The 16,259-nt window shown below is 36.9% G+C and overlaps 1 protein-coding gene across 1 annotated transcript in view; it reads left to right on the plus strand.

Moving 5' to 3' along the window:
• The first annotated feature begins 1,099 nt into the window (after positions 1–1,099).
• The window catches only part of CFH (complement factor H), a 40,062-nt gene continuing 24,902 nt past the window's right edge, over positions 1,100–16,259 (plus strand). Inside the window, exons 1-7 of the mRNA XM_010142242.1 lie at positions 1,100–1,160; positions 4,593–4,778; positions 6,619–6,724; positions 8,049–8,125; positions 9,878–10,072; positions 11,713–11,883; positions 14,969–15,148. Of these exons, the coding sequence (XP_010140544.1) occupies positions 1,100–1,160; positions 4,593–4,778; positions 6,619–6,724; positions 8,049–8,125; positions 9,878–10,072; positions 11,713–11,883; positions 14,969–15,148 (976 nt within the window). The remainder of the gene's footprint in view (positions 1,161–4,592; positions 4,779–6,618; positions 6,725–8,048; positions 8,126–9,877; positions 10,073–11,712; positions 11,884–14,968; positions 15,149–16,259) is intronic.

Consider the following 16,259-nt stretch of genomic DNA (forward strand, 5'->3'; position numbering starts at 1 on the left):
AAGGTACATGATGTCTCCTGTCATTGCTGCAAAACCCTGCCTGAATTCCCTGTTATCTAATTTGCATTAGAAGAAGTTGAAGGAATATTCAAAGAATTCCTAATATTGTTTTTCTGCTTGCAAAGGTGCTCACATGGCCCATCCTTGGTAAAATGGCCTGAACAACAGCAGTTAACATAGCACTTTGTACTCTTACATTTTTTTTTTTCCCCCCCGAAATCCCAGTATCAAATAATTCTCTTCGTAAGATCCACATTTCCTCTGGAATGCACTTCTTATAAAGCCAAAACATTTAATGAAAATATTGTTGCTTACGTGAATACATGAGGAGTTCCTCTGTTAGCCCAGTTTGCCATATAATTCTTCTTTTAGCACAGTCTTTATTTTTCTTTAGATAGTTCATTATCCATCTTACAATTCATTCACATCTTTTCATCTTATCCTTTCTCATGTGATATGAAAGAATTGCTTTTCAACATCATCCATGTGTATTTAATCAATTATTTGATCAAGTACATTTCCTTTGCTTTGGATAAAGGGTTAACTTACACAGGAACCAGTGGGTTAGTAAGTTACTTTGTACTTTTGTCTGCTTTTTATTTCAATTGTTTTCAATACAGATCTTGAATGATATGTGTATAGTAGAGAAGTTCATTTTTAGATGTATTTAATGTGAATTTGTGTTCTTTAAGCAAGCAAGGAATCACAAAATAGTTTATTTGTACAGCTTCTTTTGGATACCAAAAGAAATAAGTTTAGCTGAGTATACAAGGCACTACTATGAAAAAAATGAGATATGATGGAAAAAACAAGCGGACCACAGGAAAGGGCTGTGTCAACCAAAATCGCCAGACATGTATGTGTTTATTCATTTAGCAAGGTTTGGCAAGGATAGAAAAAAAAAAAAAAGCCAAACAAACAACAAAGGCTTGTGTGTTGCAAGAGGATTAGGGGAAGTGACCGCTGAATCGGACTATAAATGCTTTGCAAGGTCAGTCCCTGGAGCAGTTAGTGAGTAAAGCAGGAGAAGAAATAACACAAAGTAATCAGAAGAAGTAGGCTACAATACTAAATGTGTTTGAGTTTCTGAATCTCTAGGATGTTGTTCCTGGGCTACATGGCTCTGCTCTTGTGTTGGATGTATTGTACTGCAGAAAGAGGTAAGCTGTAATGTAAAAAAACCCTCACCTTTCTTTAAAGCGCATGTGAAGATGGTAACTAAACCAATACGTAAATAAAATGTTTGTATTGTAGCCTATTTTAATGAACATTATTCTGACAGCAGTAATTGAGATTTCTTCTGGCAGTATTTAGCACCTGTAGTATTTAGTATCCTGTCATAGGTATTATCTTGCCTGTTTATTCGGTTAGCCACTGCTGTTATTAATCTGTTGCACAACTTTTAAAATGGTTAGTATCCCTAATACTAGAGCCAGACAACTCGTTTGTTATTAATTATGTTTATTGATTATTACAACATCTAAAACTTGTAAACAGCTGGTAGATTAAAATAGAAAATATTCAATAAATGTGCATTTCTTTCTGTCTGGAATAATCTGTGAGATAATTTGAGAAAGAGGAATGATTATTAAATTGACCGAAAAGCTTACAAAATGTCTGTTGACTGACAGACTGTTTTAATCCAGTCCATGAGATAAATGTCTACAGGTATTCTTTTATTCATGTTTAAAGAGGCAGCTAGTGTTTGGGGTATTTTTTCTGAAGACACTGTTATTTTGTGCTTCTCTGTTCAATGTATTTTTCTTGATATTGTTTAATGTAAGTTTAGCAATTTATTTCTTTTGCTTTCCATCTGGGTTTGTTTACATAGACTGTTGTGAAAAGGATGCTGTGTGGTTTTGAGCTAGTGTCTCTTTGCTTGGTTCAGGTTGTTTTTAATTTTGGGTGAAGATTATGAAGACCTTAATCAAAATGATCTGATGGATTTTACTTTACTTTGAAAAATTAGGACATTAATGAAATGTATTATCTTTTTAAGATATACTTATAACAAATACTGCTCCAAAGCAACTAGTAAAGTCTAATTTGTTTGCAAAGAAGTCCAGGAAAGTCTTGGAATTTGAAAAGAAAGTTTACCTGAATTTGTACTTCCTGTTCACAAACACTTTCTTTAGATCAGAGAGATTGCAAAGGAATGTGAATGTAGCAATATTTGTTTTATGTGGGACAACTATTGCGATGAGTCACGCAGGGTTCTTAGTTCCAGCTTCATATTGAAAGTTGTTCAAGAGCTGGGTTTTTGCGCAAGAGCTGAAAAATACTTCTACTTGAATTCATTGTTTGTGCTTGACTTTATGGACGTTGCTACCAGCATAATGACGGCAAGAAAGAAGCCTGAGCAGTTTCTAACTGAGGTCAAGTCACATATAAATATTAAATGATTAATTCCAGCTCTCCTGATCTCTCACTAAAGGATTTGAAGGTATGCATTTAGTGCGTGCTTTCTAATATAAAAATAAAACTCTCCCAATTTTGGAGAGCAATCCTGGTGAGTGCATGATGTAATTAATATAGTTTTGAAATACATCCTGTCAACAAGTGCTGTCTTCTCAAGATATAAGAAACTGCATTAAAAAAAAAATTAGCTCTGGTCAGAAATACATATATGTAACTGTATAGGAACTTGATGGTAACATAGTTTGACATCAGGGCAGGAGTGTTACAGAACAATCAGAGTTGAAAAAAAAACCAGAAAGAAGCATGTCTTAGTAATGATGAAGAGACTTTCAAGAGATTAACTTTAGTGCTTTTTTGAAAATAAATGTAAGCAAGGAGTAAAGAAGCCCCATTCCACACAATGGCCGATAAAAATACAGTACAACTCAGAAATAAGGGAGGAGTAGAGCAGAGAAGCTCTCCCTCTACTAAATAGCCTTTTATTTAAATCGTAGAATTTTGAGTGTGCTTTCTCAGCTTGCAAACTGAAAGCACTGATTTTAACGGGCTTTAATGAAAAATATGTAGAATTAGGAAAATCCATTTTCTCAACACTACAAAGAACGTTTTTGGGTAACCTAAACATTTTTAACACATTTGAAAGAACTAGAGTCTTGTTTATTTCGCTTATTCTTGCATTTTGCAAAAATGTTGTTAAAAAGTGAATGTGTCAATCTTGCGAAGGAGAGTCGAAGTCCCTGCTATCGTTTTTGATAGTAGGGTAATACCCTCTAGTGGACAGAAGCGATATTTTTTACTGAAATGTATCCATTCGTAGGAGGGGACATACTTGCTAAAGGAGTTAGGGAAGCCCTGAATGTGTGGGCATACTCTGCCTTTAGCACCTCAGCAGTGTCGTCAAGGCTTGACTACTTCTGGCTACTCAAGACAGCCAGAATGATGTTATTAGATCTCACATTTAACATTCTTTTCTTTATGTTTTCAAAATGTTTTAGCTACAGAACGCCTGAAATTATACAGCTTTTTTATAGTAACAAGAGGTTTCATTTCTTTTCCAAGGCTTAATTTCTCAGAGGCTGATTTGTTTATTTTTGATGAATTCTTACCTTTTACGTTCAGATGTAAAACAGACTTCACGGCATCTAATTAGCTAATTTATTGAGATTGTTACTCTCAGAAAAGCTTCAGCCTTTAAAATAAGTACACTTCAGTCACCGAAGCGCAGAGCATTAGTCACTTAAATTAGGTCAATTATTATAAATAACAACAACAAAAATTTCTTAACAAAGGTTATCAGGTCTTTCATAAGAGCTTCCCACCTTTATTTTTCCCCTTTAGTCTGATTTTTCTCATTCTCAAGCTGTTGAGGAACTTATTAATGAAAGTAATTCAGGCTCCCTTCTTGTAATTCATATGGGCTTGGTAGTACATTTTGTGTGCACTGCAGAACGTCCAGGAAGGAGCTTTTGGGGAAGGACTGTATAATATTGAGCTGATGAGAAATATGAGACAACACCAGCCACCCCCCAAATTGAGTCAAAATGCTTTGAAGCTAGTGAACACCCAAAATTAATTACATCATGTAGTATGTAACTTGTCATAAGAAGTAATCTCACGGACAAGACAAAATGAGATTTAGAATATCTCAGTTTGATCTCAATTTGTAGAAAAAATTTAGGCCATGTTTAGGTGAGAGGAGATTTAACAGAACTTGATTAAATGAACTTAATGTCAGTAAGGATGGTGGTGGTGGCAGCAGAGGAAAATAGTTTGAAAGGCAAGTCTGCAGAGTGCAGAGTTGTCCTCTGTGGTAATGGAAGGACAGGCATGAAGGATCTCCTGCAGATGGGAGGGTAAGAGATGTCTGTGGTTAGAACCAGGGCACTAATCTTGTCTCAGTCTTTGTAACTAAAATCTATTTCAGGAATTGTGACCATCCCAAATGGTTTCTTGGCACTTGCTTGACTATTCTTATGTCCTTCCAAAAGTGTATTAATATTCTTACAAAATGTGGGTTCTTGACAGTTTCCTATTTTGTGCTGATTAAGTAGAAAACATAGGCTTATCTGATCACAAATGTCCTCAGGATTTCTTGCTATATTTTCTATTGTAAAATTATTGCGGCATTTGTAACGTGTTCTTCAGTCACCAATATTTTTATTTACAATATTTAGCTTGTAAAGAACCTCCTCCTAGGAGGGTTAAAGAAGTGCCTACTGAAAGATGGGACAAACCTCCCTATCCACATGGTACTCGAGTAACATACGCGTGTCGGCCCGGGTATATGAAACTTGGACGAATTGTGTTTGAGTGTGTTGATGGAACATGGAACCAGAATCCTCCAGGGACAGAATGCAGGAGTAAGTATTTATGCAAAATATATGCAAACATGTGACCTGACAGATCATGTTTCTTGCCAGTGATGTCAATGTGAACTTTCCGCTGAATCTCTACCCATAACTTACTTATTTCAATATCCTTTAAAATATCATCCTAAGAAGTATGTATGCATACAGAAACATTTTTGGCAGTTCCTTTTATTCAGACCAAATTATTGTATTTTTTTTCTTTACAGAAGAAGATCTGACTCTAGGCAGCCTTACTAACCCAGTTCATGTTAAATTACTAAATTAAATTGTTAGGTTATCAGGAGCTTGCTTCAAAAAGTTTAGGAAAAGTCTAATGCAGATGAAATTTACAGTCTAAGCAGAATAAAGTGCTAACTACAAGTAAGTGAATGCGAGTTGAGACAGTATTGTCCTATCAGTTTATTCAACTATTCTATGAGAACTATAATTTCTTGCAACTGGGAAATGATTTTTTCCTTGCCTTCTCTTTGAATCTGTTAAAGAAAATTCATTATTCGAATGAGAGCTGCTCTTTATTATCTCTAGTATACTCTGTTAGGAGTTTAGAGCTATCTCACACCCTCATACAGAATTCGTTAGTGAAGCCATTGAAATTTATTGTTGTTGGTTCTTTTCTATAGTAAATGAGTTTTAAATACAAAGAAGCTTTAGACACAAGCTTTTTCCTACATATCTAATATACAACATTTTCACTAGCAGAATGTTTGGTTTGATAACATAAAGGTGTCGTTCAGACAAAGACGAATACAAATAATGACTAAAAACAAATTAATGAAGTCATTATTTGTTTCTTTTACATTTTTTATTTACTCTTGGGTTTTTTATGTATTTGTATACTCAGTGAACACAGATCTTTCTAATTATACAGCTCGGTGGTGTATTTTAGCAACATATTTTAGTAAATACTGCCACCCAATGAATAGATACTGACACTGGCAAGGTGCAGGTGGAAGGAGAAAAGGGATGGTCTGCCACAGGTAAGTGATCACATTCCCTTTTCGGGATAGGCCACACTAGGCAGCAAATTTGATCATGAGGATGCTGTTTTCTCTGAATCACAGTGGAGCAGGTTTAGGTCCTACCCAAACACCTCTTCCTTGGAAAAATCAAGGAAGTTGATACGCTTTGCTAAATGAAATTGTCTAGGTCAACATGGACCGGAAAGGATTTCTTCTGAGGAGCCTAATAGCTTCTATCTATGAAGTTCATTTCACGGTCCATGTTCTGATATTCAAACGATGAATGAAAGGGATGGTGTGTTCATCTTTGCAATTATTTTGGGAACCTAGAGCAAATAGTTAGGGCCAGGCCACAAAAAAAATCCTACGGGGAACTTTGAGCAGAAAGGACTTAGGATGAAAAATTCTTATGGCCTTAGATCATTCCCTCTGTACTTAGTACAGTCTCCATCAGACTGAGGAAATTTCATTTCCAGTCATGGATGGATTCTGTAGCGGAAACTTCGGACTAGTTTATGTGACAAATTGTATGAAAAGCTGAAGTTACATCAGCGTAACAATGTGTACAATCGGTGCTGTTAAATTGTCATAGAACTTAAGATGATCTCAGCCTTTTTAAAGAAATAAAACCTATTAATTTGTAATTAATTTTTTATTTTAAAAATCAGCAGGTCCTTACTCCGATATGTTATCATTGAAGATAGTGATTAAAAAGGGGGTGGAGGTGGTAATCAAGCTAATGCTGAGCACTTATAAATTTTTGGAAAGCCCCTACTCCTAGTTACTAGAAAAGTGCTACCTTTCATGCTTTCACTTTCCTATGTATGGTGTAAGTAATTTTTTTCTTCTTCTTTTTTGTGTTTTTTTACCAGATAAGCCCTGTGGACATCCTGGAGACATTCAGTTTGGTTCCTTTCAGCTTACCAGTGGAACTGAATTTGTATTTGGTGCCAGAGTTGAGTACAGATGTAACGATGGGTAATACTTATTTAATTCAATATGTGGGAGTTAACATAAGGTATTCATGTTAAAATAAGTGTCAGTTATAAGTTGCAGTTGTATTACAGACAATGCATCTAATATTTAATGCTTGGTTATCATTTAAATTAAATTTCTGCAGTAACAGTAATACTGAAGATAACTCTCATGCAGGTGGTATTGGAGTAACTGAACTCGTGCACCGAAAGCTGTCATTCCAAGTGTCTAAAATACATCAGGCCCTAGCTATTTCAAATCTTGGCTATCTGAGTAGAAAAGAAACTTAGTGGTGTGTCTGTTAATCTGCCTCATGACTCCACCAGCCAGCCAGGTCAGAGGGAAATGCGGCTTTGTAGGATGGAATCAGTGCTCTCAGTAGACAGTTATGACGCAGTTATGTTAGCAAAGTCATTAGGCCATACAACAGTCGGCTATTCAGAGCCACAGCTCACCAATCCCGCTTACATAATTTTTGTGCATTATGAAGTAAAAAGTATTGTAAAAAATGTTTGGAGAGAGAGATTTCTGGTAGACTCGCTAACATTTCTTCCCTGCTTGGAAGAGTCTTCTCTCTTCCTCGTCTGTTCACCTTCTCCAATGAAAACTGCAGCAAGGCAAATATATAATATTGTGCTTAGTGAAATATGCCTATGACTGGCTTCTTTCCTCCTGAATTGCTTATCAGCCATAAGCATGGTACAGTGGTTTAGCCGTGCTTTCACAATTCTTATATTTCTGGAATCTAGTCTGCATTCTACAAACAGAGTTCCAAAATCAGTACTCTCCTTAATCCCTTAAATTCAGACAGTTCTTTGCTGTCGTTTCAGACTAGCTGTACTTCCTCTGGCTACATTTCAGACAAAGCAGGAGCCATGGCATTGTGGCCATGTTGCCCTGACACCTAAGATAATACTAGCATGTCAAAGCATGAGATACATACGGTCTGGATGAAGTCCTATTTTGATGCTGTCACATGGCTTTCAGTCATACTAGAGCACAGGCAACAGGAGTTTTACTCTGCTTGCTATTGATTGTGAGAATTACCCCTAGGATACTTGTTATGTAGCTAAAGCTTGCTATCTCTGCAATGAAGAAGCTGTCTTGCTGATTGCTTCCTATTTCCCGGGTTTTTTTTTTAATATTTTTTGCCATATGTAATTAGAGGAAACAAAATAGGGAGGATGCATACAAAAAACCTACTCATTTTGTCACGTTTTGGTTAGTCTGTGCTAGAACATATGAAACTTACTTCCTTTGCTTCAAAAACAGCAGTACTGCTGGTTCTGTCACATATTTTATCATTGTTTACTTCATATTCGGTAAGATACTGGATGCTCAGCCAAAGAAATTACCGTGAGTGTCAGGCAGATGGATGGAGCAATGACATCCCTCACTGTGAAGGTAAATGGAGTTTAATTCTTTACCAGTCTTTTCATCTGTCTGATACTGTCTAAAGCTAATCTCTCTGCTACTATTAGTTCACATGGGTTCAAATTCAAGGTATGCCTGAGTGGCACCCTTACAGTGGCTCATTTTAGTCCAATAAACACTCAAGCTTGTGTTTAAAAGCATTCACAAAATGTCTTATCGCTCCCAGCCTGGCTTAAAGCTCTGCCTCAACTAAAAGTCTTGATAGAGTAGATACCTGCCAAACATGGTTACAAAAGACAGCTGGGATGAAGCATTTCAGATGTGTGTGGAAGTATGTTTTTAGCTAGTTTCCTCCTTCACCCTTGTGAATATCCTAGCCATTGAGATTTTGTTGTAAGTTCTTCTCCCTCTTAGCATACTGTGAAAGAACTTTAAGAAGGAGAGCAAGAGAGGTTCAGACCTCAAGAATTAATAAACTGGATGGCTCAGATGAGACCTGGCTGATTTTTGGAAGCCTTTTCACGTTTCAAACCTGTATGGTTATGAAAATAAGCTTCTTTTCTCAAAGATAATTTTTCAATGGTATTATTTTAACATATGTGTGCAGCAGTGAATTTTGTCTTTAGAGTAAGCACCTGGTGTCAGGAAAGGATCTCTAAGTAAAGAATCACAAATCAAAGTATGTATCTCTCTCGTGTAGAGTTAGTTGTCTGTTTCAACATTTCCATGGTCTCAGATATTTCACATTTAGTTTACTGGATTTTGAGTGTCCTCAATTTTAAGCATACAGGTCTCTGTCTGCACAGTATAGAGCAAAGGTTTCCAACATTTTTTGTCACATGTCACCAAAATACTGCAATTTCAAAGTCCTCATAATATTTTTCTTTCATGATTGAGGAGTTTTCATTAGGCCGAAATATAATTACCTATGAAAGAAATTATTTGAATAATGTCCTAATTGTGAGGAACCTAGAGATAGAATGAGAGCTCATAGAAAAGACAGATGGGTTATAAAACGGAGAACGTTGCCAGAGAGAAGTGGGAGTTATGGAAGGCAAAACGCCAGCCACTTCTATACGTGCTCAGTTATGTCTATGTTCACATAGGTAAGAATGAGCTTTGATAGTCATTTCCACTTTAATAAGAAATACCTGATGACATATGTTAATTCGTCCTTTTTCTTCAGTTACAAAGTCAGGCGATACAAGAGGTCTAAATTCATGGCTGACATTATTTACTTTAGTAATATAATTGTTCTGATATCCTTACGAAGGATTTTTAGTTGGTAACTGAATTGCTGTAGTCAATCTGGAACACAGTACTTTTCCAGGTATTAGTTTATAGTGTATTCAGCCTGGCACAATTTCAAAGTAAATTAACCTATTTTGACAAAGTTTAGTGGCCCTGTGTGTCAAGGGCTCATCTAACCATCCATAAAATTCATAGGATCATAGGATAATTTAGACCGAGTGAGACCTCAAGAGGTCATCCAGTTCTATGGGTGTTCTGGTTTTAGCCTTCAAGGACAGAGAATAGGTGGTGAGAACCAGTCTACAAGCTTCCTTCTATGTCAGTCTTTGTTTCTGCTTAGGGTTTTGTATCATGTCTGCTGCAAATGGCATCTGAACACATAACAAGAGTGTATATTTTTAAAATATGTGTGGAAATTAGTGAGTTTTCTGCATTTTAACTTCTTGTGTGTGTCAGCTTATTTTACAGAACAGACCTCCAAATGGCTGGGTTTTTTCCTTTTCTTTCCATTTGTTTTGTTTTCTTTTCCAGTGGCAAAGTGTTTACCTGTTCAAGCACCAGAAAATGGAAGAATAATTACAACTGGTGCATTTGAACTAGGTCAAGAATATTCCTTTGGCCAAGTTGTAAATTTTGAGTGTAATGCAAAATTCAAGCTTGTTGGAGCTAAAGAAATAATTTGCTCTTCTAATGGAAAATGGAATAGTGATATGCCTCAGTGCCAAGGTAAAAAGGACAATATTTATTAACTGTAATTAAAAAGCTTAATTCTCCCAGACTTCTAAGGACTGGTTACCGTATGGGAAACGACAAAGTTTTCACTTTGCTCCGTAGCAGTTAAGCGTAGTTTGTCTGTAAACAATCACCATTGCATATATACAGAAGTAGGATAAGAAAGAGAAATCGCAGAATATTGGGTGCTAACGTAGTCATAATGGACCATCTGTTTGTTCCACATTTTCACTACAAGCTGTGTGTTTTACCAGGCTGCAGTCAATTTCTTTGATACTAGCTTTGTTACGTCTACGTAGGATTCAGTCACTTTAGGGTTGATTTAACTGAAGTAATTACAAACTATTTTGAATCTATGTGAACCAAGTTTAAAAACCAAGTATGATTTTAATTCACTCATGTTCTTAGGGTATATAAATTACAAAGAGATATTGATGGAGTTTTCTTTCTTCAAGCTAATGTGTTTTGACAAGTTAGAAGGTTAATTCATGTTTAGTTTTTACAGAACCACAGAATCACCAAATAGGTGAGGTTGGAAGGGACCTTTGAAGGTCCTTCAACAGCTAGGGCAATTTGCTCAAGACCATGTCCTGCTGGCTTTTGAACATCTCGAAGGATGGAGACTCCATCGCCTCACTCAATGTTTGACCACTCTCAAGTAAAAATGTTTTTTCTTATGTTTAAGTGGTATTTCAATTCATGCCCATTGCTTCCTATCTGGTTACTGGGTGCCAGTAAGAAGGCTTCATCATCTTTACTTCTGCCTGCCCTCCCACAGTCAGGAATTTATACATATAAATACGATCATTCATTCCCCACCCCCCAAGCCTTCTTTTCTTTAGATTCTCTTAAGCCTCTTTTATCTGTCAGCTTTTCCAATTCCTTAATTATCTTCGAGTCCCTTCACTGGACCTGCTCCAGATGTCCACATCTTTTCTGTATTGGGGAGATCAGACCTGGACACAACACTACAGACTCGGAATTCTACTCACCAGTGCTAAGTAGATGGGAAGGATCATGTCTTTCGACTTGCTGGCAGCACTCTTCCCAGTGGAGCCCAGGATGCTATTTTCTTTGCTTGCTGCAAAGACACACTGCTGGCTCCTCTTCAGCTTGTCCATCAGGATTGCCAAGTTTTTTTTCTGTAAAACTACTTTTCAGCCAGTTGACCCTGCCCTGCTCTGCCCACAGCTCGTGCTGATGGATGACTTTATTCCTCCTATTTTGCAAATAGAGGTTCTATGGGATTGTTTTGTCAGCAGGTAAGAGTGAATCCCAGGAACCTTATGGTAACAATCACTGTTAAATATTCCATCCATGGAGTTTATATAGATTATTTATATGTTATCTGATTGGGAAGTATATGTTTAGAAGAGCAGAGTACATAAAACAGGATGTTAGATACGTGTATGATTTGTTCACAATTCCAGCACTGCACTTTTGCTTACACTACACTTTCTACCTGGCACCCACAATCAGGTTGTTGAAGAGTTCTTAAATAAGTTTCAAACAGTTTTCAAATGCAATTTTTTTTAAGTCAAATGAAGAAAAAAAACCCAGAAATTTTAGTCCAATAGTCATTTATTCTTAGCAAATAAAGAAAAAATATGGATTTTTGTCTTTCTCAATTTCAGAGATTATCTGTCATGCCCCAGAAATTCAGCATGGATACATACGTTCTCCAAAGGGGTCTTACAAGGAATCTGAACTACTGCAGTTTGCCTGTAATGAAGGATATAGATATGGTGAAAGAGCAGATGTACGATGTACCGAATCAGGATGGACTCCAACCCCCTATTGCACAGGTTAGCTTGGCCTAATGTTATTTTAAACATTTTTTGTGTTGGGAATTAATTTCAGAGATTAGTAATGACAAAAGTTAGTTTATTCACAACAAAAGAAATCCATCCACATCTGATTTGTATCCCACGAGGATCTGGAAGGATTAAGGGGACCAAACAATTGGATAAGAGTTTCCCATGGAGAGCAGTGGCAAAATCAGTTAATTCAGTCTTTTGTTACTTGAGTGTAAATAGGTCCATGAAGCAAAAATTGCTCCATTATACTGCATAAATGAGATTGATGCTAAAATACTTCGGACAGTATTAGTGGCTGTTGGGTTTGGGGTTTTTTTTTGTATATGATTCTGAATTAGTGGTAAGAACATAGGAAAAATATTTCTTGGGATAGAAAAAATTCATAATTTGGACAAATCGGAAATATAAAGCTGAATCTCTTTACCTTCTATAAAATGCAATGGAAATATTTTTTATAAGGAACAGAAAATTCAGACACTAAAAAGAATCTTTTAGCAAGCTGGGGAAAAAACCTATTAATACCAGAGAAATTCAAGCTACAGAGAAAATCTGAAATTTTTAATGACATGGGAAAATTCATGTTTGAAACCAGGTTCTTAGAGAATGGCGTTATTTTTGAAGTCCTATTGGCTTCATATCAAGTCTCAATACCTTTTTAAGTGTGTTTAATGTAAACAACTGGTACGAGTCAATGGCTGTGCTGTGTGTTGGACGACTGGGCAAGGAAATATTTGTTTGATACCATATGAATTGCAGCAGTAATGAATAAAATTGGGGAAAGCTAATAGTCTTATCTTGATGACCTACTTAGGAATCTCAAGCAGTTCTTTGAGGGAGAGATAGAAATTCATGCAACTTCAGGTATTCCGTGCTCAATAGCTGAGAAGCTGTTTCACCATAGCCAAGACTCTGCTACTTATAATCATAGGACTAATCAGTCATTCAGCATCTCGCGCTGGATGAACATTTGACCCAGCTGAAGTTTCCATGACCTACTGAATTGACCTCTGCATTTTGTCTGAGTGTCCTGACGAGTCTTACTGTAGTTTGAGCAGGCTGAGCACCTGGTTGCTAGTCATTATATCCATTCTGTAAATTTCGAGACTACTAGTTCTGACCAATGAACTAAAACCGAGCAATGAAAAAATGATCACTGTTTCACTGATGGAACTTCAGTAAGAAATTGTTAGTGTACTGTGCAACCTTCCAGAAATGACTGGAAATTACCAAAGTATATTTCAAAGTATCTTTCAAATTAAAATCCTGACTTAAGTTTGTAAGCTGCTTTTCAAGAGTTCTTCAGAAATAGTAAGATAGCATTGTAGGAGGAACAATCTGAAGCTGATATGGCCATTTCCAAAGGAGTTTGAGCAAATGTGAAGTAGTCCAAATTCAGAAGGGTAAGTAGTCTGTTCATGGCCATAAGGGTGGAAGCTGAAAATTGTGGTGCTGGATCACACATAAAGTACAATAGTACTTTCTGCACAGCCACTATGTCAAGAATTGTGTACAACGTACGTTTGAAGTTCACTAATCCCAAGAACTATGAATATGGAGTGATAAAGAGACCAAAGTAACATGGTATGCCTGAATCTTGCCACTGTCCACGATCCTTAGTCTAGGATGAAGACAGCAATTTGTTTAATGTCATCAGAACTGTAACTGTGCAGCCATGGTGTTCAAACTTTCCATTAGTAATTGGCTGAGAATCTCTGCAAATTCATATATTTACAATGCTGAAAACTCCCTCTCACTTTCTAAGTCCCAAATGCCTTCTGAGCAGTTAAGATGACAAATCCATAATTTCTGAGGCTAGTCCTGCTTGACATCAGCCCTCAGGGTCATAGATTTTAGTTTCAATCAACTACAGCACTTAAATGTATATTTAAATCTCCAAATTCCACAAACAGAAATATGTGTGTTATGCCCCTGTTGAAATAGTTTGATGTAAATCTGGGGGGAAATCATTAGTGCCTTGAATTGAAAGTGTCTTCAAGAAATTGCTGAACACTTGAAACTGGAAAAAAATGTTGGCAACACAGCAGCATTGTAGGGTGTTATGTACCACTCACCTTTTTGGGACTCGTTCCAGAAAGGAACTGAGTAGTCAGTGTTCACTCAGTTCTTGATCTTTTTTCTTCCAAATTAATAATGATAATAATGATACTAATTAATATGCATTGCCTATGGTTTAAACTGCTTTTCAGAAGTGCCAAACAAAACATTCTTCGAGCCAGTGGGCTCTAACACTTGGGACATATTCAGATAGTGGTTCTGTATCCTGCTTGACTTGTCACTGAACCTGTATGATTCAGCAGTTTGTGTATACAGGTGATTCAGCCGCCTTCACGGGACATCAAGACCAACCTGTAGTTACCTCATAGTCATTCCCACTCAGCCTTGAGTGTGGTGGTGATATTTTCTGAATTGGAAATCGAATAATCACCCCCACAAACAACACAAAACAACAACAGGCAGGCTTGGGCTTATAAACAATATGTTTGCCTGGCTTCTCTGAGCATAAAGATATCATGAGCTTTTTAGAATGGCATTGTAGTTATATTTCTCAGTTATTGAAATATTTCCAGCGTCAGTGCAAGACGCTAATCTTAATCACACAGCCTTTGAATGATCAGTTCCTAGTTAAATAGAGTTATTTCTCCATTGAGGACCTGCCAGTGAACCTGCCAGTGAACCTGCCCTCTTTTGGGACAGGGTCCATACCCCACCCCAGGAGAGCTGAGTGAGCCTAGCACAGGTCATTTTGAGCTCCAGCTATGCAATGGCCTACAGGAGAAGATTAGTCAAATTCAGTTTTATCACCTCTAGTTCTTGCTCCAACCATTTTCTTTGCAATTAAGTTTTAATCTTCTAATTAGCATGACATCAGTAACAGTTGCCATTCTCCTCTTACAGAACCACACGTTTCTAAGAGTGAGAGCCAAGTGTAACCTTTCCTTTGCCCTGAAAAGCATCTTTTTAACAATTTTATGCAGTTATGGTCAATATACTATGGAAATAAGAACTTATGCAATGAATATAAACGTTCTTCAATTTTTCTTTTTTTATTTAGAAATTACATGCTCTCATCCAAGAGTTTCCAATGGGAACTTTAGACCTCAAAAAGACAACTACATATTAGGTGATAAAATCACAGTACAGTGTAAACCCGGGTATCGTTTTAAAACACTGACTGGCAAAAGCACAGCTGAATGCACCAAGGATGGCTGGGTGCCTGATCCAGGCTGTATCCGTAAGTAGCTCTCATTAATGAAGACACAAGATGTAGAGTTCTTGGAAAGTTCTCAGTGGAAGAGAGGTCAAGAAAAAGCCTTAAGAAGCATGAGAAATGAGAGTTGGTTATTTATTGTGTTTCTTTGTGACACAAAGCTTAATTTTATATTTTGGAAAAATCAGCTAAAAAAAGGTAGAATCTACATTTACGTTATGTTTATAAACATAAGTATTATCCGTTACTGTATTTGTGAAATTGTGTTAAAATCGAATACAGTCAGCTCCCTGTCAGGGAGATTTGTAGTCCACCTGAGGAGTAGCATACCAGTCAAGGTAAGAGGCCATAGTGAGTGCTGAAGTATCCAAATCAAAAAGTAGGTAACGGTTGGAAGGTGTCTTTCATTATGGTTATCACAGCTTTAGATTTTCACTTAAAGTTTTACGTTGGTAGAGTATTAACAAATAAAGAAATTAGCAATTAATTTTATGCCATAGCACTCTTTGCTCTTTGGTCACTGAAAATAAAAGGAAAACTTAGAAAATGGGATGTGGGAGAAACCCTGATGAAATCAGTCCTGTAAAGGAACCTTTGGATAAGATGATATGAGCTACTCCTGAAAAGTGCTCAGTTAGTATCTGAATTTATCTTTTCTCTATATATGTGTGAGTTCTAGCATTGAGGTATCATTCTGAGACCACTTCACTCATTATTGAATGGTCTGTCCGGTGGATGATCTCCCCCGCCTATGTAGGGGCATATGTAGGCTTTGAGCACTTCAGGAGGAATCTACCTGCCATGGCCAAGTAGGATGACCTTGAATGAAAGTTTCTGGGAATCTCCTCCTTTGATCTTTGACTTGTCCCTGAAAAGGGTCAGTTCTTTTGAGGAACTGAGAGAACAAAAGAAAAACGCTACAGATTTAAAATTGAGAAGAGCTAGGAAGAGCTTTTGGTGCAGGATCCCAAAAGTAACAAATGGAAGCAGTGACAGGAGTCATCTAAATTTTAAGAGTACACAATACAGTGTCTACATCTGAGCTAGTTGTCTGGGGTCCCATCACAGTCTGTACAGTAAATTTAGTTGAGACACTCTACAAAGTGTCATCTCACTGTAGAATAAATATCTACAT

The sequence above is a fragment of the Buceros rhinoceros genome, unplaced genomic scaffold, assembly GCF_000710305.1.
Source record: "Buceros rhinoceros silvestris isolate BGI_N320 unplaced genomic scaffold, ASM71030v1 scaffold1558, whole genome shotgun sequence".
NCBI classification, from domain to species: domain Eukaryota; kingdom Metazoa; phylum Chordata; class Aves; order Bucerotiformes; family Bucerotidae; genus Buceros; species Buceros rhinoceros.